The following is a 21,918-nucleotide window of genomic DNA, read 5'->3' on the forward strand; positions in this document are numbered from 1 at the left end:
TTAAAGTATCTATTTTGACCAGCAGCATTGAATTGTTAAAAAGCATTGTTTATGCATCTTACTTGTTCGCCATTTTGATTAAAACATGGTTTAATTTCAAAACATTGAATGTTTAAGTAGCGGATGTTTATTATTATAAGTGTAATCATGAAAAAACAATATTAAAATATATTAATCGTGTTTATAATAAGAAATTTTATAGAAAAAAATTCGCTGTACGCTCAATTTTGTAACATCTAATAGGCGTATTTTGAGATTATTTTCAAATAAATGAACTTTAGAGAAAAAAATTCAACAATTTTATGTACGCATACATTGAAAGAAGGGATGAATATTGAAATGCATTAAAAATAACCGAGCCAATCATTTAATTTCCTTTGAAATTTTCGAATGTAATCAACTAATCCATACTGTACGCTCAATTTTGAGAGTGACTGTATGTCGTTTTCGTTTTTGAGGTGTAGCAACACCGTTTAGTGCAGCATTTTGCACGTCAAAAACGAACGTTTTGAGTGCAGTTGGGTTTGTTTGTTATGGATACCTGTTGGATAGCATAAAAAAAAAATAAAAACGTATGAAACTTGACAACAAACTACACTACACGGCACACTCTGATTTTTTCTGGTGCTACACTGCTTATTTCAGTGCAAGAAAAATGCTATATGTATACACTGGTGTAGCACGAAAATCAAAAACGAACATTTTCGGTGCAAAAGTGTAGCACGAGTGTAACTACACCGCAAAAACGAAAACGACATTAGAGTTGTATTTGATGCTTCTGCTAAGAGTGAGTCTGGACTTTCTTTGAATGATGTTATGAATGTTGGGCCCACAGTCTCTTCGACATAACGTTACGGTTTAGAACATTCAAATACACGTTTTCAGCAGATGTGCCAAAAATGTACCGGCAAGTCTTGGTACACGAACAACACAGGAAATTCCAAAGAATCCTTTTCCGAAAAAGTGGTTCTGAACCTCTGAAAGAGATTGAACTCAAGACGGTGACGTATGGAACATCAGCTGCACCTTTTTTGGCTACTCGATCATTGAATCAGCTTGCTGACGATGAGAGTGATGCATTTCCTAAAGCCAGTGCAGCAGTAAAGAAATCTTTCTATATTGATAATATTCTCACTGGAGCAAATACGTTGGATGAAGCTGTTTCCCTCCAGAAAGATTTGATTGCATTGCTCCTTAGAGGCGGCTTTGGCCTACATAAATGGTGTGCCAATCATCCAAGGCTATTAGAAGGTATTCCAACGGAGGCCCAGGAGAAGCAGATGCACTTTGAAGATAGTGCCATCAACGGTGTGATCAAAACGCTTGGCTTGTATTGGGTTCCAACCGAAGATCAAATCATGTTTCGTGTCTTGCCGATGGACGAAGGCTTTAGGAAACCAACGAAGCGGCAAGTGCTCTCGGAGACCGCGAAGATTTTCGATCCACTTGGGTTACTCGCGCCAACCGTGGTGATTCCTAAACTGCTAATGCAGCATCTGTGGAAAGACAAACAAGAATGGGATGAGCAAATTCCGGACGAACTTCAGCATATCTGGAATCGTTTCAGATCTGAACTTCCACAAATTGGAACTGAAAAAATTGATCGACGTGTAACTACCGATGACGCTGTCAAATTGCAATTACATGGGTTTGCTGACGCATCCGGTGTAGCATATGGTTGCTGCGTTTACATGAGGAATGTGAAGGAAGATGGATCCGCGGATATTAAGTTAATCTGTGGAAAATCGAGAGTTGCACCGATGAAGGAACTTCAACGAAACGTCAAACCGGAAGCGAAACCAGCTGAGATGACTATTCCTCGTCTTGAATTATGTGCTGCTTTATTGTTAGCACGGCAGATGAAGGCCGTATGTGATGCGTTGGACATGAAGTCAGATCAAGTAGTGCTAGCTATGGTCCGACTCCAAAATCGTGCTTTGTTGGCTGCAACGACTGAAGGCAGAATGTGGCAGAATGTTCCGAACCATGTGATGAAGATACACCAACTTCAACCAGACGCAAATTGAAGACATGTGTCGTCAAGATTCAACCCTGCAGACGTAGTGTCCAGGGGGTTGTTCCCGATGGAATTGATGGCTAGTGATATGTGGTGGAATGGACCACCCATCCTTCGGATTAATGAAGGCTATTAAGATGAAGAAGATACAGTGATAAGTGTAGCCAGTGGCGCCGGGAGTGGGTGGGACAAGTAGGACATGTCCTACGCATGAAAATACCTGGGTAGGACAGTCGAAGCATTGTCCTACCCATGATTATGGTAAGAAAATATCATATGGATGACTAAAAGATCTAATACTATCAATACTGTCTTAATTTCTAGATCTAAAAAATATCATTGAACGTTTCACAGTTAATCAGTGGTAAAACTGACAGTCGTGGAAGTTTCCGGGATTGTAAAGGAGAAATCTATTCCGAAAAACTTCTTAGAGTCTATGAAGAATTCTTTCCATTTTAAAAAGTTCTTAACCCTTATCCTCCCTTGATACTTTTTATGCACTAAAAAATGACTTCAAAAAATCATAACTCCTTTGATTTTTAACCGATTTTGACGATTCACCTACCTAACGAACCGGTTAGGTCTCTAGCAAGGATGTTATCGATCATTTAGTAATCTGCGTTCGATCATTTAGTAGTTTGTCAATAACTCATTCCAGAGGCTAAATTTCAAAATGTGTTGTATGGTGGACTTTTAGTGCGAAGGTTTTTCTACAACTCTCCTGAACAGGTCGATGTTCGAATTCCACTGCTAAAGGAGTTACGGTGCTAGTTGCTAAACTTATACTAAATGATAACAAAATATGCAATCATTTAGTCTAAGTTACTGCTACTAGCGCTATAGCTCCGCTATTGGTGAAATTCAAACAACGAACTGTTAGGCAGAGTTGTAGATAAACCTTTGCACTAGAACTCCACCATACAACACATTTTGAAATTTAGGCCCTAAAATGAGTTATTGAAAAACTACTAAATGATCAAAGGCAGATTGCTAAATGATCGATAACATCCTTGGTCTCTAGTTTTAAAACCTTGGAAGAGAATTGACATTGGCCACCTGGTTCCGGAATAATTCCGGGGTCGATAGGTCTAATTTGAGGTACCTGGGTGGTTCTGGTCAGGTTCCGTGGCATTCCGGAGACCTGGTTCCCCCGGGGAAGTGGCCACTTTTTTATTTGATCCGAAACCCATCTTGCGATGTCTCAACTTCATGATTTTGCGAAACGAGCTCAGTAGAGTCTAATTTGAGGTACCTGAGTGGTGCTGGTCAGGTTCCGTGGTATTCCGGGTACCTAGCTCCCCCGGGGAAATAGCCACTTTTTGATATGATCTGAAACCCATCTTGCGACGTCTCAAACTTCATGATTTCGCGAAACGAGCTCAGTAGAGTCTAATTTGAGGTACCTGAGTGGTGCTGGTCAGGTTACGTGGCATCCCTGGAACCTGGGTCCACCAAGGAAGTGGTCCCTTTTTGATGTGATCTGAAACCCATTTTGCGACGACTCAAACTTCATGATTTCACGGAACGAGCTCAATAGAGTGTATTTCAAGGTACTTGAGTGGTGCTAGTCAGGTTCCGTGGCATTCCGGGATCCTGGTTCCCTCCAGAAATGGCCACTTCCCCGGGGGAACCAGGTCCCCGGAATGCCACGGAACCTGACCAGAACCACTTAGGTACCTCAAATCAGACTTTATTCAGCTCGTTTCGCGAAATCATGAAGTTTGAGACGTCGCAAGATGGGTTTCAGATCAAATCAAAAAGTGGACACTTCCCCGGGGGAACAAGGTCCCCGGAATGCCGCAGAACCTGTCCAAACCCACCAAGAAATCTTGGAAGACGCATTACTGAACATGAAGTAGAACACATCAAAAAAATAGTTTTAAGATTTTTATCAAGGTCATTTGATTTGAAAAAACCCAGATTAATCCACCTAGCGGTGATGATGCCTTTCTCGTGCGGTAAAAAATAGTATTTTGGGCATTACTTCTGAGCCCATTGTCCGATCGGGCCAATTTTCAATAGGAAACAATGGGGCAGGATTCTGCGTCGAATGCAGCCTGTTGTGAGGGAATCCGTTTAGGGTAAGTGCATTAAAAGTGAGCTAGACTTTTTTACGTGCTTTTTTTTAAGAAAAAGTATTTTGGCCATAACTACCAAGCCCATTGTCTAATCCGTCCAATTTTCAATAGGAAACAATGGGGCAGGATACTGCGTCGAATGCAGCCTGTTGTGAGGGAATCCGTTTAGGGTAAGTGCATTAAAAGTGAGCTAGACTTTTTTACGCGCTTTTTTATGAGAAAAAGTATTTTGGCCATAACTTTCAAGCCCAACTTCTGCTTCAACATCATAGTGATGTGAACTTGACAGGTTCCCGAGTATATTGAGAATATTTCGTGTCATATAATGCTTATCAATGGGCCACACGTAATGTAACCTTAGAAAACCTTCGCGGGCTGCAGGAGAAGGCTTGGAGGGCCGCACTTTGGGGATCACTGCTTTAGGATGAAACCGAAGATGATGGAGCAATATATGGGTGATCTACCAAGTGTTCGAGTAACTGCTGCATATCCGTTCTCACGAAGTGGAGTTGACTACGCAGGCCCTTTTTTCCTTAAACAAGGTCGTGGCCGAAGTCCAATCAAGGCGTACATTAGTTTGTTCGTGTGTATGAGTACGAAGGCTATACACTTAGAACTGGTGACATCGCTGACGACAGATGGTTTCATGAGCGCTCTCCATAGATTTGTTGGACGTCGTGGTAATGTATCGGATCTGTACTCAGACAACGGTACAAATTTTGTAGGGGCATCTAAGGAACTAATCGAGTTACGAAACCTTTTGAAGTCACAGTCCCTGGAACAGAAGGTGAGCGAATTTTGTCAAGTTCGAAGAACTACTTGGCATTTCATTGCTCCTAGGGCGCCACATCAAGGTGGCCTTTGGGAATCAAACGTGAAATGCATGAAGAATCATCTCTACAAATCTTTGTCGGAAAGCCACCTAACATACGAAGAAATAAACACTTTGTTGATTCAAATCGAAGCAATACTGAACTCAAGACCTTTGATTCCCATGAATGATGATCCCTTCGATTATCAAGCTCTTAGCCCTGGTTAGCCCTGGTCACTTTCTGATCGGTCGGGAGCTAACGTCTGTGGCTGAACCAACGTACGATCATCTGAAGGACGGATCGTTGTCAAGATACCAACTAATTCAGAAACGAAAACAATCGTTTTGGAATCGATGGTCTAACGAGTATTGTAGATCCAGTTGAAAACCGAACTGAGCCCTCGCGACAATCGCATTTTCTCCCATTTCCGGATGTCGCAACTGCATCGCGGGTGGTGCGCAGGATGGCGCACGGCTATGGCATAGATGCGCACTACTCGCGATGCAGTTGCGACATCCAGAAATGGGAGAAAATGCGATTGTCGTGAGAGCTCAGTTCGGTTTTCAACTGGATCTACAATATATTACCAGTCTTCAGAAGCGAAGCAAATGGCTCAAGGAACCCTCCCTGTTACGAGAGGGACTGCTTGTAATCCTGCAAGAAAACAATATGCCGCCGCAAACATGGAGATTGGGCAGAATCATCGACACACACCCTGGAAAGGACGGTATTATACGAGTGGTGACCGTACGTACAAGCAACGGCACCTTTCGTAGAGCGACCACTAAGATTGCAGTACTACCAATTGATGATAATATGTAACCAACAACACAGAAGGATGCTTGAGGTACCCTCACCCGGGGGAGAATGTTAATCGAAAATTTGTGCAAAACATTTTGTATCAGTGTAAACTTTTCAACCCCACCCCTGAAGGTGAATCGCGTTGGAGTCCAATTAAAATTCTACATAGCGCTTTGAAGGGCACATAACTCGAAAAGTAAACGACAGACATAAACGGAAAGTAGTTTTTCACCTTTGCTCACTTGCAGCATACACGAAAAAATGGTTTCCAGATGTGCTAACCGCCTAAATATTCACATTTGTGCGAGCAAAAACGCGAGGTGAGGGATAGCACGGCCATTGTGGCTGCCATTTTTGGACGCCGCCGTAACTCACGACTATCTTGAAATCAAAACCAATGTATCACCGGAAATAAAGGAAGTTTTTGAGTTTAAATAAATTTATTGCGCAAGACACACGCGTTTTTTAAATAATCGTATACAGTCCACAAGCTCTTTTTCGCGCTGGACTATCCGAATGACCAGATGCTAATTCCCTCCTTGAATCAAAACAGGGTGTCGACTACCTGGAAAAATCTGGAAAGTCAGGGAAAGTCAGGGAATTTCATTTTGGATCTGGAATATCAGGGAAAGTCAGGGAATTTTGATTGAGGTCAGGAAAAAATTTATTGTGATTAAAAAAAAAGCGAGCAATACACTAAACTAAACTTATGACAATGAAACTCTGAACCAATTCTAATCCATCCATAAAGTTACTGAAACGTCGAATCAGAATTAATATAGCGTTTTAGCTGTTCATCAGACTTCATAGCCGATAAACAATTCTCCGAGGCAGTTACAGTCGACAACCACCATCACCATCAGCTATAAAGCTTATTTTTTTTGTGGCCGTTGGCAGTCTCTAGACTAAAAGTCTACTCCGGGCCCTTTTCATGTTCCCATATTGAGTTGGTTTCTATTCATCACTAAGCAATAATAGAGGTTCCAAAGCCACGTTGCTCACATGGTCACTGTTGAGACCTGATCCAAATTCAATATTTTAGATTACACCCGATTCTGTTTTTACACGGATTTTTTTTACACGGCCGTGTAAAAAAAAATCTCATACAAAATTTTTGCAAAGTTGCTCCATTTTGCATGATTCGTCGAGAAATCATAAAACTTTTTTTACACGGATTTTCAAATTTTGAACTGATAACTTTTTTTACACGGAACGCATCCCCTGTGTAAAAAAAGAATCGGGTGTATTTAGTTTCAGTGGTTTTGTGTCGGAGTCGTTTTGAATTTTTGCAGTTTTTCCCATCAAACAAAAGAAGAACGAAAAGTTCGTTCGAATACCTAATCATCAATCGCGAGAATCATTCCTTATAAAACTAGTAACCAACTATATTGAAAAATCCAATATATCACATTACTTTTTGATGAAAGCGATGGTCTCAATGAAACCACATTAAACGTTACTCGATACTCCATAACTATGCTCAGACGCAAAAGGAGGATGATGTTGTTGTCAATAGTAATGTTTCAGTTTTACATTCGCTGCTTTTGATGTTTATAAAACAATTTTATCAGGAAGTATTCTGGTTGATCTTTGGGAATTTTGTCCAGAAATCACTTCAGAATTTTCACAGAAACATAAAAAGAATCCCAAAGGATTTAAAAAAGCTGCCTTGATAATGATATGGAAATGCTAATATCATCTTCCAAACTCAGACGTACATGTTCATGATAGAATTAGAGGCGAAAGTATAGAATTGATAGTTCCGTTAGGATACGGCAGGCATGAATAATGTTTTTTATAGAAGTCGATTTGAAAGCGAGCGGAGGGCAATATTTGTGATGGCACATATTCCACGACCTTCCTTCTGCCAAGCTCCCGTATGAAGGGGGAGGGAAGAATGGGAAATATTTTTTTTCCAATTTTGTCACATACCCTGTTTTATCACCCCAAAATTCATCAGGGGGTGATAAAATCGGGATATTACTGTATTTGTTTTTGAAAGAAAAAAAAATCAAAAACGAAAGACCATTCTTATAACTGCTGAACGCATTCAAATTAACGCAATTAATTCGTTTTTCTCATCGCCAATGCTAGGTGGATTAATCAGGGTTTTTATGTATGCTTGTTTGATCAAATGGTACACATCATTGGGGCAACAACATGCAAAAGTGTGCTGAAAATTTTTCGGTAGGCCTTTAAATAAACAAGAAAAACTGAACATTTTTATTTCCAATAATATTATTTATTGAAAACCTGTGAGGCAAAACTAAGCTAAACTTATCAGAAACAAAATAATTGTAAACATAGTAAGGTACAAATTGAAAAAAAAAAATATATGCGCAAAGCACTAAACATTAAATCAGGAACACAATGTCGTCGTGCATCATAATCTGATTGTCGTCAGTCATCCGCGTAATGGCCGCCTTCACTTCTCCCTGGGAGAATGCTTCCGATCCACTGTTTTCGTCGATGTACTTTGTGAGACGAGCCACTGCCAGCGACTGATCCCGAGCCTGTCGGAACGCCTGAGAAACACCTTGCTTGAATATCTTGAATCTTTCATCGGATATTTCTGCGGTTTCTTCGCTATCGGTTGGAACCGAAGATTGGGTTGTACCGCTTGTTCCAGGAGTCGAGATGGTCTGCCTCTTAGTGAGATCACCCGCATCCGGTGCCGACGTGACAATCTCCTCACTATCAGATTCATCGTGTTCGTCGGTTCGAGTACGCTTTGCACGGCGACTGCTCCTGGAGCTTTGAGTGTTCGACAGCGCATCCACCTCGTCGTCTTCCTCTTGTTCTTCGCCCTCAGAATCGTCTTCAGCACGCTTTCGCTTCTTCTTTTCTTTCTCCAAGACTTTCTTAAAGTAGGCGAACTGAATCAACTCGATCGCCGCCTGGGCGTCTTTTTCTGCAACCGTTCTGGCCATCCGAGCCTTAGCGTGGGCGGTCGACAAACGAATCAAGGTTTCCAGAGTACGAGCGGTAACCGGTTGTGTCCTGGCCACATCCGAATCCATCAAGTCTTGCGATCGAAGACGAGAGTACTCATTGGAAATCAGTTCACAGGCAGCTTCTGTTAGCTTCGGCTTCAGACACTTTGCGATGTGGATGTATTTTCGCATGAAATCGACGGACAAAATTTGATCCGTCTTCTTACGGGTGTTGCCGTGCAAAAGGGGATCATACTTTTCGTACATAGGAGTTTCCTTATCGTCACGAGTTTCCGGATTGATCGTGGACAGCATGTCCACCGCGCTGACGCCCATTGGCAGCACGTCGCCATCCTGTTCCTTCGGGTTGCGATAACGGTGCATGCGAACCACGTGATCGGAAATCATCCTATCGTGATCGCTATCAATGACGTCCAACATGACGAACAGCAAATCGAAACGGGAGAGCAATGAATCTTGAAGGCCAATGTTGTCCATGGGGGTTTTATACTGGTCATACTGTGTTCAATGGAGAAAAAATATTATAGCATTATTAATTAGGTTACACTAAAATTTAGTTTTTGGCTTTAAATGGATTGCGCTTTAATTTAAAACTCACCCTTCCGTAGACCGGGTTGGCAGCGGCCAAAACCGAGCAGCGCGCATTCAAAGCGGCATGTATTCCCGCTTTGGAAATAGTTACACGACCCTGTTCCATGACTTCGTGGATGGCAGTTCTATCGATGTCACTCATTTTATCGAATTCATCAATACAAACGACTCCCCGGTCGGCCAACACCATGGCACCGGCTTCCAAACGTCGTTCGCCTGTTTCCTGATCAGTTGTAACAGCAGCGGTCAAACCTACACCGCTGGAACCGCGTCCAGTGGTAGTGATGGCACGCGGAGCCGTATTCAGCACATAACGCAACAGCTGCGATTTGGCCACACTTGGATCGCCTATCAACAGCACGTTGACATCACCTCGAAGACGGGTGCCGTTAGCCAAATTTTTCTCGATTCCACCAAGCAATAAGCACAAGATGGCTTTTTTGACGTATTCATGTCCATGAATTGAAGGAGCCAAGCTTTTGGAAAGTATGTCGAAGATGTCATTGTGCTTAGCTAATTTCTTGCACAAATTGATTTCTTCTCGAGTCACGCTCAATGTACTTTCCTTGTTCAACTGTGAGATGTTATTAGCAATCAGAATCGTCCGGAAGGTACCCGTCGTGTATCCACCCTGTTTTCCAGGCAAACAACGATAGTTACCAACAATTTGCACACGATCACCTGGTTTGCAACGATCGACTAAATCATCGTCACAAATCACATCAACCGACCGCGGTAATTGACCAGCAGGAGCCTTCTCCGGCATTTCTTGGATACTCAACGTCTGGTGATCCTTATAAACTGACAGACCAAATTCTGTCTCGAGAACGTTACCATCTTCGTCTTTCGTGGGATAAACCGCACTCGATGGCACTGCCTCAAAAGAAGTCAAGTCCGTGTAGCGACGTTCCATAACCTTCTTGGTCGCAGCGCAGTAGTGGACACTCTTGACTACCTTGGGCCTTATCAAGGATACTTTAGTTACGATGCCTTCCACGCATACCAAACTTCCCAGATATTTGGATGTCAACGATCGTGGCGTAACGTGCTTGTTTCCAAAGCTTCCTTCAAAAGCTACGAAGAAATCTTCTTGTGTCTTAGCGTAGCTCGGATCCACGGTGGACACGTATTCCTTGAGGGCACGAGAGAACGCAAACTGCTCATCGAAGGCACTGTTGAGCAAAGCTTGTGCGCGGGCAGGGTTCTTACGGCGAAGATCGTTTACATTCACCACCAAGCGTTTTGCATTATCCGTAACCATCTTACGGACATGAGCCGTGTAGGTTCCTTGGTCCTCCTGAAGAAGATCGATCAATTCCGTTAACTAAATTCTGCGTGAAAAATCAAGACCCATACCTCATCATCCAGAAAGTCCAAATATTCTCGCTGGATATCTCGAATACGCTGATCTTCATCGGCCATAATTGTGAAGCACAAAAACAAGCTTAACTAGGATTAATACCTGAACTGTTTCACAATTAAACTTAAAATTTATTTGAATAAAATCACGTAAGTTCGTTCACTAGCACTGAACCGAAATGAAATGGCTTCCGCGAGTGGCGCAAAACAACAGAAAACGCGCGAAAAATACGAGTTTCATTTTGACATTTAAGAAGTCGCCCTATCGGAGCCCATGTGGTGGATTTTTGACCGAAATATTTGAAAATCACTTTAGAGCAACTTCACCAGTGATACAAATCATCAATTTAGACCAAACTTTGGACCAATGTAAAAATAATGAGCTCGTAGACACAGGTTCCAAATTTTGCTTTATACCAGTTTTCTGGCCTATTGTTTTTGGAACTGGTCTGATAGACGAATCCAAGTAAAAATAAGAAGAAGACACACGACGGTGTTAACTTTGACAGATCCTACAGCGCAGCATAGGAAGGTCGTTTTAAAATGCTTATAATAAATTCTAGACAAATTGTAATTAAAATCTGATTGATGTATGATACGGAAAAAGTTCCGAAGTTTATGATAGATATATTTTTGGAAAATATACAAAAAAAATTAGATAAGCTTTCAACCAAGTATTTCAGAACTTTTTCCGTATCATAAATCAATCAGATTTTAATTACAATTTGTCTAGAATTTATAATAAGCACTTTAAAACTATCTTCCTATGCTGTGCTGTAGGATCTGTCAAAGTTAACACCGTCGTGTGTCTTCTTCTTGTTTTTACTTGGATTCGTCTATTTTGAACAAGGTCCGAATCGTTTTTGACAGATAAAAAACCACATACGTAAGATGAGTTTTCTACACAAAAACATGGTTTTCAACACTGTTGTAATAATAGATGACTTGCTAGTATTGTAATGAAAACGTACAAGCACGAAAAAAACTTCAAATGTCATGACAAAGTACGAACAGACACATTATTTCAATTTGTTTTGAGCCAAGCTTTAGATCAATGAACAAAAAATGCCTTGCACCAGTGGTCTAAATTCCAGTTCCAAATTTATTTTTATGCCACTTTTCTGCTCTATTATTTTGGATCTTGAATAGATGTTGGTCCATTTTTGCTCATTTTTGGACTAGAATCCGTGTTGTTTGGAACAAGATGTATCGAGAGGTTGCTGAATATTTCAAACGAACGCAGCATGGAATGGAAGAAGATGAAAGTTTCTGCATTCAATATCTGGTAGTACCCGGATAAAAAATATCATTAAAATAACATAAATTTTATTGTTACAACACCATTTAAAACATAATTTTTACCATTGAATATAATGGAATTTTGACAATAAAATCACATGAGAAATAATGGTTTTCCACGATAAAATGAATGGTAAATGGGACTTTTACAATTAAAAAGGGGGGTTGTTATGTATCTTTACAATAAAAAAATCGAAAATTTTCCATACAAATTTCGGAGCATAACAATTGATTTTACGGTTCTTCAATGGGATGATTTCGAGCGACAAAACAATAGAAAACAATGTGTTTTAAATGTTTTCAATTACTGTTTCTATTGTTTTACAATAGGAATACAACAGGATTTAGAATACATTATACTCCAATATTACAATAAAAATACAATACAATTAATTGTTTTACATATCATTTTATTTTCCTCCGGTTGTTTAGCATATTGTCAGATTTTCTGGATATGATACACTGCGCGGCGTTTGTAATGTTTCCAAATGGGTACTTGCACAAAACTTCACGCGGCGAATGACTGTCGAAAGGTACGGCCGTGCCAAACGATACACCGCAATGCTATGTGCAGAAAGCGCGGTGGTACCTTCCATGAAGGGTTCGCCGCGTGCAATTTTTAGAAAATCAGGCAATATCTTTAGACGAATCCAGTGCACTACTTCCAAAGTTAAGTGGGTTGCCTGTATCTGGAGAAAAATCCAACATCGGTTTAAAAAGTGTACTAACTTTGTTCCGAATAGATATAAACCTGTGAAAAATGTAAATTATAAAAGAATGTCAGTTTTATTAAAAAAAATACGTCGAGAAGAAAAGAAACAATTACCTGCATCAGTTCTTATTATATCCCGTTGGTGAGATTGGCCAATGGTAGCCACTGAACGATCAGTGACCAGCAAGCAGCAGTATTTTATTTATCATAAGCTTCATTTCTGTAAAGGAACAAGGATACATGTTACCAGGCATGCCATCAGGTACTATGATGATAAAATTTTCATTTATTTTTTGTTCGGGATGAACCACTGCGTTCATTATGTACATTGAACTTTTGTAGTATAAGATTACGATTACCGGTGGTGAGTATAAGCCGTTTGTCAGCGCAGTATCATTACTTGACACTTTACCGGTCGCTACTAAACGCGCTGCTAAAACAGTAGCGCAGCTGACAGGTGACCAAATTGACCAAATAACAGCGCTACTATTTGATGAACTATCAAACGTCGAACGTCACCGATACGAAATGCAGCCACCGAAATGATAACCGAAAATACCGAAAATATATTTTCTATAATATACTATAGTGACCGATGCGAAAAAGAGTGACTAATCTAAAATGACAGTACAGTGAGAGTGATCAAAATACTCGCGCCCAGTAATGATGCTCTAACGCGCTTCAACACTTTAGATACTCACCACGGTACAGAAGCCATAGTGATCTACCGCTTTCCCAGCAGCAGAAACAGCAATGAAAAAAACACTTTCTGCACCATACAGTTTCATTATTTTCATCTCTTCTCTAATTATAAACAAAACTGTACACGGTCAAATGAATCCAGCCATTCTCCGAGTAAATTATAAGCAAAAGTTTTTGTTCCCTTTCATTTTTTTGAAATCAAATTTTTATTGCAAAACATTTCTAGACCTGCAATATGAAAATATATACTTGAGAAACGGTATTGCGCAGTTTCCGCCTTATTAGACTCCTGCGCGAAAATTATTTGCGTGAATATTTTTCCCGTGTCACACACACTAATGAATTGACACTGTTTATTGTTTATTTGAGTAAACAAAAACATGTGTGTTCGATAAATAACAACAACAAAAAACAATTACGAAGATAGTTTGAATGTATTGGTGTGCACGCTAAAAATTCGAAGCAAAACGAAGTTGCGCCAGAGTCTAAAAATGAATGCAACGGGCAATATAACATTTTTATTTATTTAACAAACAAAGCTATTGTAATTTTATTGTTTTCAATTGTTATTTCATCAATATAATAAATCCATGAAATATTCCAAAATTATATTAATTCAATAACATTAGACGGATTTCCAGATCATCCAAACCGAATACTTTTAAAAATTGTTTAGTTTTTGGATGAGCAATACTAAACATAAGCGAACAATAAAAATATAATAGAATATATCGGAAACATTTAAATATATTGTGATTTTAATGTACGTACAATAAAGATCTTTTACAACCGTGAACATTTTACAATAAGCATACAATAGTTTGTATTGTTTGCCACACAATCTATTGTATTTCAATGGGTTATGTCATACAAGTTACTGTAAATTTTTATCCGGGTATTGACTATGGAAGAAGAATTGCAGAAACAGATTGAGATTGGTAGACATCTTTCCCGGTCATGTTACCTGTTGATCAAGCATTCAGAACATACACACGGCGGTGGCTACATACGCACATGGGATCAATTTCTTCGCCCACGATGGCTTTCCGTACAGCAATTTCACACCGTATAATTGATTTTGTGTCAAGTATAGGGTTTGAATCCAAAGGAGAATGAGGAAATCTCTCACTTATCATGTCTGTATACACTCTTGATAGGTAGCATACCGTCAGAGACGTTTTTCGGTGGCTGTTACGATAATTAACTGATTCGGGGGTCTGCCGAGGGGTCTGCAACCCATGATAAATTTCTTTTAGTAAGCCGAAATTGCGGGGCACCAGTCCTGATGATGCATTTCAACTTGTTTTGCACAGCTGTGCGAAAAAAAATGTCTCAAATGGGTACTTACACAAAACTTCACGCGGCGAATGACTGTCGAAAGGTACGGCCGCGCCAAACGATACACCGCAATGCTATTCACCCATAAGAATCAAGTAAACGGTGTACAGAAAGCGCGGCGGTACCTTTCATGGAGGGTTCGCCGCGTGCAATTTTGAGAAAATCAGGCAATATACATTAGGGTGGTTCAAAAAATCGATTTTGCTCCACAGTGTTCATCTGATTCTTTACCATGTTCTGAGTGTCATCTGAGAATTTGAGCTCATTTGGATTAAAACTGATTTAGCACAAGCCGTTTCAAGTTTGCATGCAAATTAGTATGGAGAAATTTATTTTTTCATTAAACTGACAACGACGCTTCCCCATTACGCGCAGGTTAAAAGAAAACCTACATAGCTAGAAGGAATACTCAACAGCTTTCACTCAGCGAAAACCGCATCTTAATTAATCGTTTCAATAATTAGTAATCGAATTTAATCTATACCGTGGTTTTCTGGAGCTAATTGCGTAACTCCTCAACAGGCAACATTGCTGCTCGTGGCGCGAAAGATAGCACACACAAATTCAGGCTACTATGTTGCACTGCACATTTCAGTGATGCCCTCAAAGAAGTTTAACGATCATGACTAAAGATTCGCAACCTGTCTTAAAATCGATTACTAATTATTGGGACGATTAATCAACATGCGGTTTTCGTTGGGTGGAAGCTGTTGAGTATTCCTTCTAGCTATGTAGGTTTTCTTTTAACCTGCGCTTTATGGGGAAACGTCATTAACAGTATAATGAAAAACTAAATTTCCCCATACTAATTTGCATGCAAACTTGAAACGGCTTGTGCTAAATCAGTTTTAATCCAAATGAGCTCAAATTTTCAGAGGACACTCAGAACATGCTAAAGAATCAGATGAGCACTGTGGAGCAAAATCGATTTTTTGAACCACCCTAATATACATGTTCAGCTACCTTAGACCTAAACTCATAATTTAATCCCTTATCAGTTTCCCTCTAATAACAGTAGCGCGAGTGACAGGTGACCAAATTTGGTAGCGCGATAAGAGCGCTGCTATTTGATGAACTGTCAACTGTCAAACGTCACCGGTACGGAATACAGCAACCAAATTGAGAGCCGAAAATAATGACCGATACGGAAACGAGTGACGAAGCTAAAATGAAAGCGCTGCGCGGGTGATGCTCGCGACCGATAATGATATTCCGTGTATAGTAGAAAATCGAAAATATGTTTTCAATAAAATGAAATATTGTCGCGCTTATCTTTTCTAGACTTTCGCGGCGGTCTTACTCTCGCAGGCTCGACTGCGAAGGTAGACGTCAAGATAGCCGCCGGGTTAAAAGATAGAGAAAATTTTTCCTCGCAAAACAAAACCACGTGCTTTTCGTCAAATGACAGCAGTACTCGATTGTATTAGTGAGAGGCAACCAGAGTCACTGAGTATATGGAGAGTGTTTATCATGACAAGTGCATGCGGTGGGTAAAATTTTCATTGACTCTGTCATGTTTAGTGACTGTTGCGATTACCTGAGAAGCAGCCAGCAGGACGCCGCAGTATTCTATATTTTCTCGAGATGCATAATATCTGCAGTTATCAGACGTCGCAACTCATTTCTGATTAGTGCGCATGATAGTACATCCATGCGTGCATGATGCGCACTACTAATGACATATTTCAAATTGTGCAGCGCGAGTGCTCAATCGCGCGGTCCGGTTTGGTGGCGGCCCGACAATTAGGCTTTCAGCGATCGTGTACGCACACGCACATTTCACTCACACTTTTACTCGGTTTGTTTGCAACCACGAGCAGCTGTCACGGCAAAATCAAATGGGATTGTTTGCAACCACGAACCTGCGTTCGTGTTGGTGAGAAATGTCGGCGAGACCCTAATACTCTAATGACGCTAAAATCTATGCTGATTGAGAACGTTTCGTGAAAAGGCCTATTTAAAACGTATCGTGAAAAGGCCTAGTGGTCACTTATTTTTCCGTGTAAAAATAGAAAAAAAAATTAATATGACACTTCACTGCTGTCAGATTTGACAGTTTCGTATCCTGTCATCATACAAACAGTGAAAAAGTGCAAGTTTTCGTGAGAAAATTTTCACGTCGCCCAACAATTTTCAATTAGATTTAATTGAAGTTAATGTATAAGTTATTTAAATTTTCTAGAAAGAACATAATCACTTTAATTAGTAGCATTTACTTTTGGATTTAGCAATGTCGTACAACATAGACGAATTGAGCTGGTCAGGTGAGGATGACTTCCGTATTTTGCCACATTGATTTGAATCGTGTGTTTTGAATTTCATCTAAATCAGATGTTCGTAACATTTTTCGGAAGTGGCGTGATGATAACGAACGGAAGAGCGAAGATGTGATCCAGCTATGGGACCTAATTTTGTGTGAAAAACAGAACAAACTAGGCAATGAGCGGCACCTGGTTCTGGAACAGGTGATGATTGCTGCCCTAGACTGCAATCGGATCGAAACCGCGGAAGATTGCATTCGAATATTGACGGCAGAATTTCCGGGCAGCTTGCGGATTCAAAAATACAAGGCCATGTTACTGGAGGCATTAGAGCGCTACGATGATGCACTGGACGTGCTGGAACAGATCATCAAGAAAGACGAAACAAACGCCGCACCCCGGAAGCGAAAAGTTGCCATTTTTAAAGCACAGGGAAGAACCACAGACGCGATCCGCGAACTGTGCGACTACATGAAGAGGTTCATGTCCGACCAGGAAGGGTGGCACGAGTTGTGCGGCCTGTATTTGGCCGAGGGCGAATACGCGAAAGCAGCCTTCTGCATGGAGGAAGTGATGCTGCATAATCCGCACAGTCACTTAATTCATCAGCGGTTAGCAGATATTCGCTATACGATGGTAGGGTTTAAATAATTCCATTTTGTTATCTGGATGTTACTTATTTGTTTGAATCGTATTTTAGGGTGGCCTTGATAATATCGAAATAGCAAAGTCTTATTACTGTCAGGCTGTTAAGCTAAACAGTAATAATTTGCGAGCACTTTACGGATTATTTTTGGTAAGTGAAAAGATTTTGAAACGTATAATAAAGTCTTCAACATATCTTGAAATGTTTTAAAATTGATACTTCTTATATTATGCGCAATTTTATTTTATAATTATATTATGTATGTTCTTTGTTTGCAGTGCTGTGGACACATTGCTAATTCAAAAGCCCCTCTAAATAAACGTAAAGAGGCACAGAAGTTGGCACAATGGACGATCACTCAGATTCAAGCCAAAACAGCAGCCTCGACCACTGCCCTGTCCAAGGGTGGCAAAGTGTTGGACAAGCAACCAAAAGAAGAGGTGGCCGCTCTCGAACAAGCCTTCGGTGGATTGGACATTGCCAAAGCAAATTGACCAACTGACGGCTCTGTCATCAATATCGACTATTATCGTCGTCTACACTGTCTGTTTAAATCTAGTTCACAATTTATAATTGAAAAAAATCTGATTCAGTTTTTTAACCTCTTTATTATGCAATAAGAATCTATCGCAACCGTGGGGAACATCCGTTTGTTGGCAGAAAAAAAAAGAATTATTTATGAACGGGACGTTGGATTTTCAGTTTCGCACTGACCCCCCACACAATGGGCTTTGTATAAAAGTGTTGCATTTCTATTACTGTAGTGCAAGATTAATTTATAACACAGTTCGATTTTTGCGTTGTGCTTAGATTAGGTGTAACGCGTTGGAAATTATCATCGAGAACAGTCGCCGATGATTTTGAAAGCTAGCTTAAGCATAAAACCAGTTCGATGTGTTGAATATGCGTACCCGATGAGTGTAATAATTTGAGGATCAATAATAAATAATTTTTAAAGAACGTAAACTACTTTTATGTGTTAAGTTAGCAGGCAGCAGATAGTTATATTAAAGGTGAGTAGGATCAAAGATTAATAAATATGTATTGTCAACCCGATGAATTTACAAAGCTTATGTTTCCGTAAGTTAGCAATATACAAACTGTGAAAGACGAAGTTATACACTGATTTAGACTTATATCTTGCACCAACCTGGATACCTGGTTGACGTATTGTAAAACTTTATAAATAATCGTCGGTCTTGGTCATCTAGTTTTCCCGAACCTATAGGGTCTCCAGAACAGTTTTCACCGAGTGTCACCAGCATTCACAAAGCTATTAGTTTAGAGTAAATGGCTAATAGTACCGTGACCTGCCCTAATTTCGCGCAACGCCTAATACCGTGGTTTTCATAAAAAATCAGAAACTGGCTATCATGGACATCACATTATTTGGTGAAATGTTCAAACATAATAAGTCGATCCATGCAATATCCATAACGGCATAGAAAGAATTATTTTAAAAGCAACTCTAATAACATAACATAACTTTTTGATGGGTTTCGCCCACTTCTCCGGTTTTAGCTTCCTGCCTCAAATACTGAATTTGTTCGGAGCTCTTTGAAAGAATCAATGAAAAACGGGACAAATTGAGGTTTTTGTAGATTACGACGGGACAGCACAATAAGGTCTAAAAAACGGGACTGTCCCGTTAAATACGGTACGTATTGGTCAGCCTATCCTTGAGAGATCAATGAAATTTTGAAAACCACGATATTATTAGGATAAGTTTTTTTGACGTAGAATTACGTCCTTCGGTAAGATAGGGGGGACATTCCAAAGTTTAAAATTTGGGACCGTCACGAAAAGACGTCAGGAAGTACGAGCCAATAACTCTTTAAATTCACTTTTAAAAATTTTTATCGGTTTCTAAATTACGACATGTTCAATGTTCATTTTCGTCTCGCTCAAATAGCTTAGAAAAAATATTGCGTCCTATGTTAGAGTATTTTTTTCCTTTTTTATGAGAGAAGAATGAGAATGTGAGATTCGGGTAAGTTACCATCATTGTGTAATTACACATTAACACCTCAGTGTGTCAATCGGTGAGCAGTAAGCCATGACTCGGCCTCTTCTTGTCAAATCTCCGTGGCTTGCATACGCACCCACCGAGAGCTGCTGTCATTTCGCTCCGGGCATTTGGAGCCACACAACTATCGACGCGGTGTATTGACGGCCTCTATAGGCTAAAAATGACACTATCCTGATAAATACGGTACGTATAGTTAGCTTAGAGGACTGTCCATATACCACGAAAACAGGCTTTGATCAGTTTTCGATACCCTCCTCCCTCAGCGTGGACAATTTGATCATATAAATTTCCAAAAAAAAACTCCCCCTAAATTGCCCACGTGATATATGGACAGCTCTTATATTCATCAGGCGATCTCCAAAAACAATACTACCTACTTACCCCTATCGGCGTTTAAAGACGAATATGCCGAAGCATTGAAAAAGACGTTCAGTCTACTATAAGTTTCCAATCCTCTGTGGGTCGTTAAAGGCATATTTGTGCGATTGTGATTTTCTTCACATATGATTATTATTAATCCCTAATTTGAGTCAACACGAGACTCTCTGCATGTCACCTTCTAGTGTAATGTTGAATCACAGGCACGAAAGTCCATCAGCTTGTATTAGTTTTCGCCCAAAAACTTCTCACAGTTTTGCCCACCATCAACCATTGTTTTGATTAGTTTGATGAGCTTCCCAGGGAAACTGTTTTCGTCCATAATATTTCATAGCTCTAAGCGGGCTATACTGTCGTATGCCAACTTGAAATCGATCAACAGACGGTGCGTTGGGACCTGGTATTCACGGCGTTTTTGTAAGATTTTTGCCGTACAGTAAAGATTCGATCCGTTGTCGTTAGGCCGTCAACGAAGCCGGCTTGATAACTTCCCTCCCATCCGGGCCATCATGATGAGCTCAGCTCCGGTACCATCCGTACCAGCGGCTTTATTGGCATTTAGGCGTTGAATGGCATCCCTAACTTCCCTCAAGGCTGGCTGGCTTCCATCGTCCGTAGAACTGACGTAGTAATCTCCTCCGCTGCCTTGATTTTCAGTGCCTGTACTTTCAGCATCATTCAAGTGTAGCGCTTCTTCCATTTTTTGATCAACACACGTTCGTCCGTCAATATGCTCTCATCCTTATCCCTGCACATCTCAGATCGCAGCACGAAACCATTGCGGGATGCGTTGAGCTTCTGATAGAAGTTGCGTGTTTATTGAGAACGGTACAGCTGTTTCATCTCGGCGTTTCTTCTCCTGAAAAAGGCGAGTCTGCTGTCTCCGCTTCCGTCTATAGCGTCCCACGCGAACGCCTGCGCTGCGTCCTTGTCCTCCAGAATCTGTCTGCACTCTTCGTCGAATCAATCGTTTCGGCGACTTTGTTTCACATACCCGACGTTGTTCTCCGCTGCATCGTTAATGGCTGCTATAACTGTATTCCAGGAGTACACAAGAGAAGCCCCGTCGAGTTCACCCTCTTCCAGGAACGCTGCCTCGAGATGCTGCGCGTATCCAGTGGCGACATCAGCTAGCTTCAGTCGCTCTATATCCCGTCGCTACCGAACATTGTTGATGACGGATAGTTTTGGGCGCAGTTTAACCATCACAAGATAGTGATCAGAGTCGATATTGGCGCCACGATATGTTCTGACGTCGATAATGTCGGAGAAGTTCCGTCCATCAATCAGAACGTGGTCGATTTGTGATTTTGTCTGCAGTGGTGATCTCCAGGTGTACCAATAGGAAAGGCTGTGTTGGCCGTTTTCGTTCGTCAGCCGGTGGGCACTGAACTTTCCAAAAGTCGGTCTAAACTTATCCTCTTGGTCAACCTGAGCGTTTAAAACTCCTTTAATGATTTTGAAGTCGTGACTTGGCCAGATGTCGTACTCTCGTTCCAGCTGGCGTAAGAGCTGAGCAGAATGGATACGTTTGCGTGCGTTTTGACAGTTTTGCCATGGGAAAACTGTCAAAACGCACGCAAACGTATCCATTGTGTTTGGCCCAGTAGAATGGGTCCTTCTCATCATCAGTGCTTCCGGAGTATGGGCTGTGGAAGTTGATTATGCTAAAGTTGAAGAACCGGCCTTTGAACCTCAACCTGCGCAATCTCTCATGGATCAGCCACCACCCGATCACGCGCCTTTGCATATCAGCCATTACTATGGAAGCTGTTCCCAGCTCGTGTGTATTGCCGCAGCTCTGGTATGGTATGATTACCTCTAAACGTTCGCACCATTATTGATCTCTTCAAACAAACCTCCTACAGTGCTACGATGCCGAATCCACGGTCCTTGAGAACATCGCCCAGTATGCGTGTGCTTTCGATGAAGTTGAGAAAA

General features: G+C 40.8%; 4 protein-coding genes and 1 long non-coding RNA gene across 6 annotated transcripts; 3 read left to right on the plus strand and 2 right to left on the minus strand.

Moving 5' to 3' along the window:
• The first annotated feature begins 899 nt into the window (after positions 1 to 899).
• LOC134221893 (uncharacterized) lies at positions 900 to 2,027 on the plus strand. Its single transcript, XM_062701060.1, has one exon. The coding sequence runs from the start codon at positions 900 to 902 to the stop codon at positions 2,025 to 2,027; it is 1,128 nt and encodes a 375-aa protein (XP_062557044.1).
• Positions 2,028 to 4,519: 2,492 nt separating this feature from the next.
• Positions 4,520 to 5,134, plus strand: LOC134221894 (uncharacterized). The gene has a single exon (XM_062701061.1). It carries the CDS (start codon positions 4,520 to 4,522, stop codon positions 5,132 to 5,134), a length of 615 nt encoding a protein of 204 aa, XP_062557045.1.
• A 2,794-nt stretch (positions 5,135 to 7,928) lies between these two features.
• LOC134226980 (DNA replication licensing factor Mcm3) lies at positions 7,929 to 10,835 on the minus strand. Its single transcript, XM_062708146.1, has 3 exons — positions 10,610 to 10,835; positions 9,261 to 10,550; positions 7,929 to 9,160 (listed from the first exon to the last, which is right to left on the minus strand). Exons 1-3 carry the CDS (start codon positions 10,673 to 10,675, stop codon positions 8,063 to 8,065), a joined length of 2,454 nt encoding a protein of 817 aa, XP_062564130.1. The 5' UTR covers positions 10,676 to 10,835; the 3' UTR covers positions 7,929 to 8,062.
• A 1,687-nt stretch (positions 10,836 to 12,522) lies between these two features.
• LOC134227972 (uncharacterized) lies at positions 12,523 to 13,394 on the minus strand. Of its 2 annotated transcripts, none has more exons than XR_009983807.1 (3): positions 13,325 to 13,394; positions 12,738 to 12,843; positions 12,523 to 12,662 (listed from the first exon to the last, which is right to left on the minus strand). It is a non-coding gene; the product is annotated as an uncharacterized LOC134227972 (long non-coding RNA). The 2 variants fall into 2 exon arrangements; XR_009983806.1 differs by lacking the exon at positions 13,325 to 13,394 and adding an exon at positions 12,983 to 13,163.
• Positions 13,395 to 16,721: 3,327 nt separating this feature from the next.
• On the plus strand, positions 16,722 to 18,626 carry LOC134225651 (ER membrane protein complex subunit 2-A-like). Its single transcript, XM_062705907.1, has 4 exons — positions 16,722 to 16,927; positions 16,995 to 17,560; positions 17,625 to 17,720; positions 17,849 to 18,626. The coding sequence occupies exons 1-4, from the start codon at positions 16,894 to 16,896 to the stop codon at positions 18,062 to 18,064; spliced, it is 912 nt and encodes a 303-aa protein (XP_062561891.1). The 5' UTR covers positions 16,722 to 16,893; the 3' UTR covers positions 18,065 to 18,626.
• The last annotated feature ends 3,292 nt before the right edge of the window (positions 18,627 to 21,918 follow it).

This window comes from Armigeres subalbatus, chromosome 3 (genome assembly GCF_024139115.2).
Source record: "Armigeres subalbatus isolate Guangzhou_Male chromosome 3, GZ_Asu_2, whole genome shotgun sequence".
NCBI classification, from domain to species: domain Eukaryota; kingdom Metazoa; phylum Arthropoda; class Insecta; order Diptera; family Culicidae; genus Armigeres; species Armigeres subalbatus.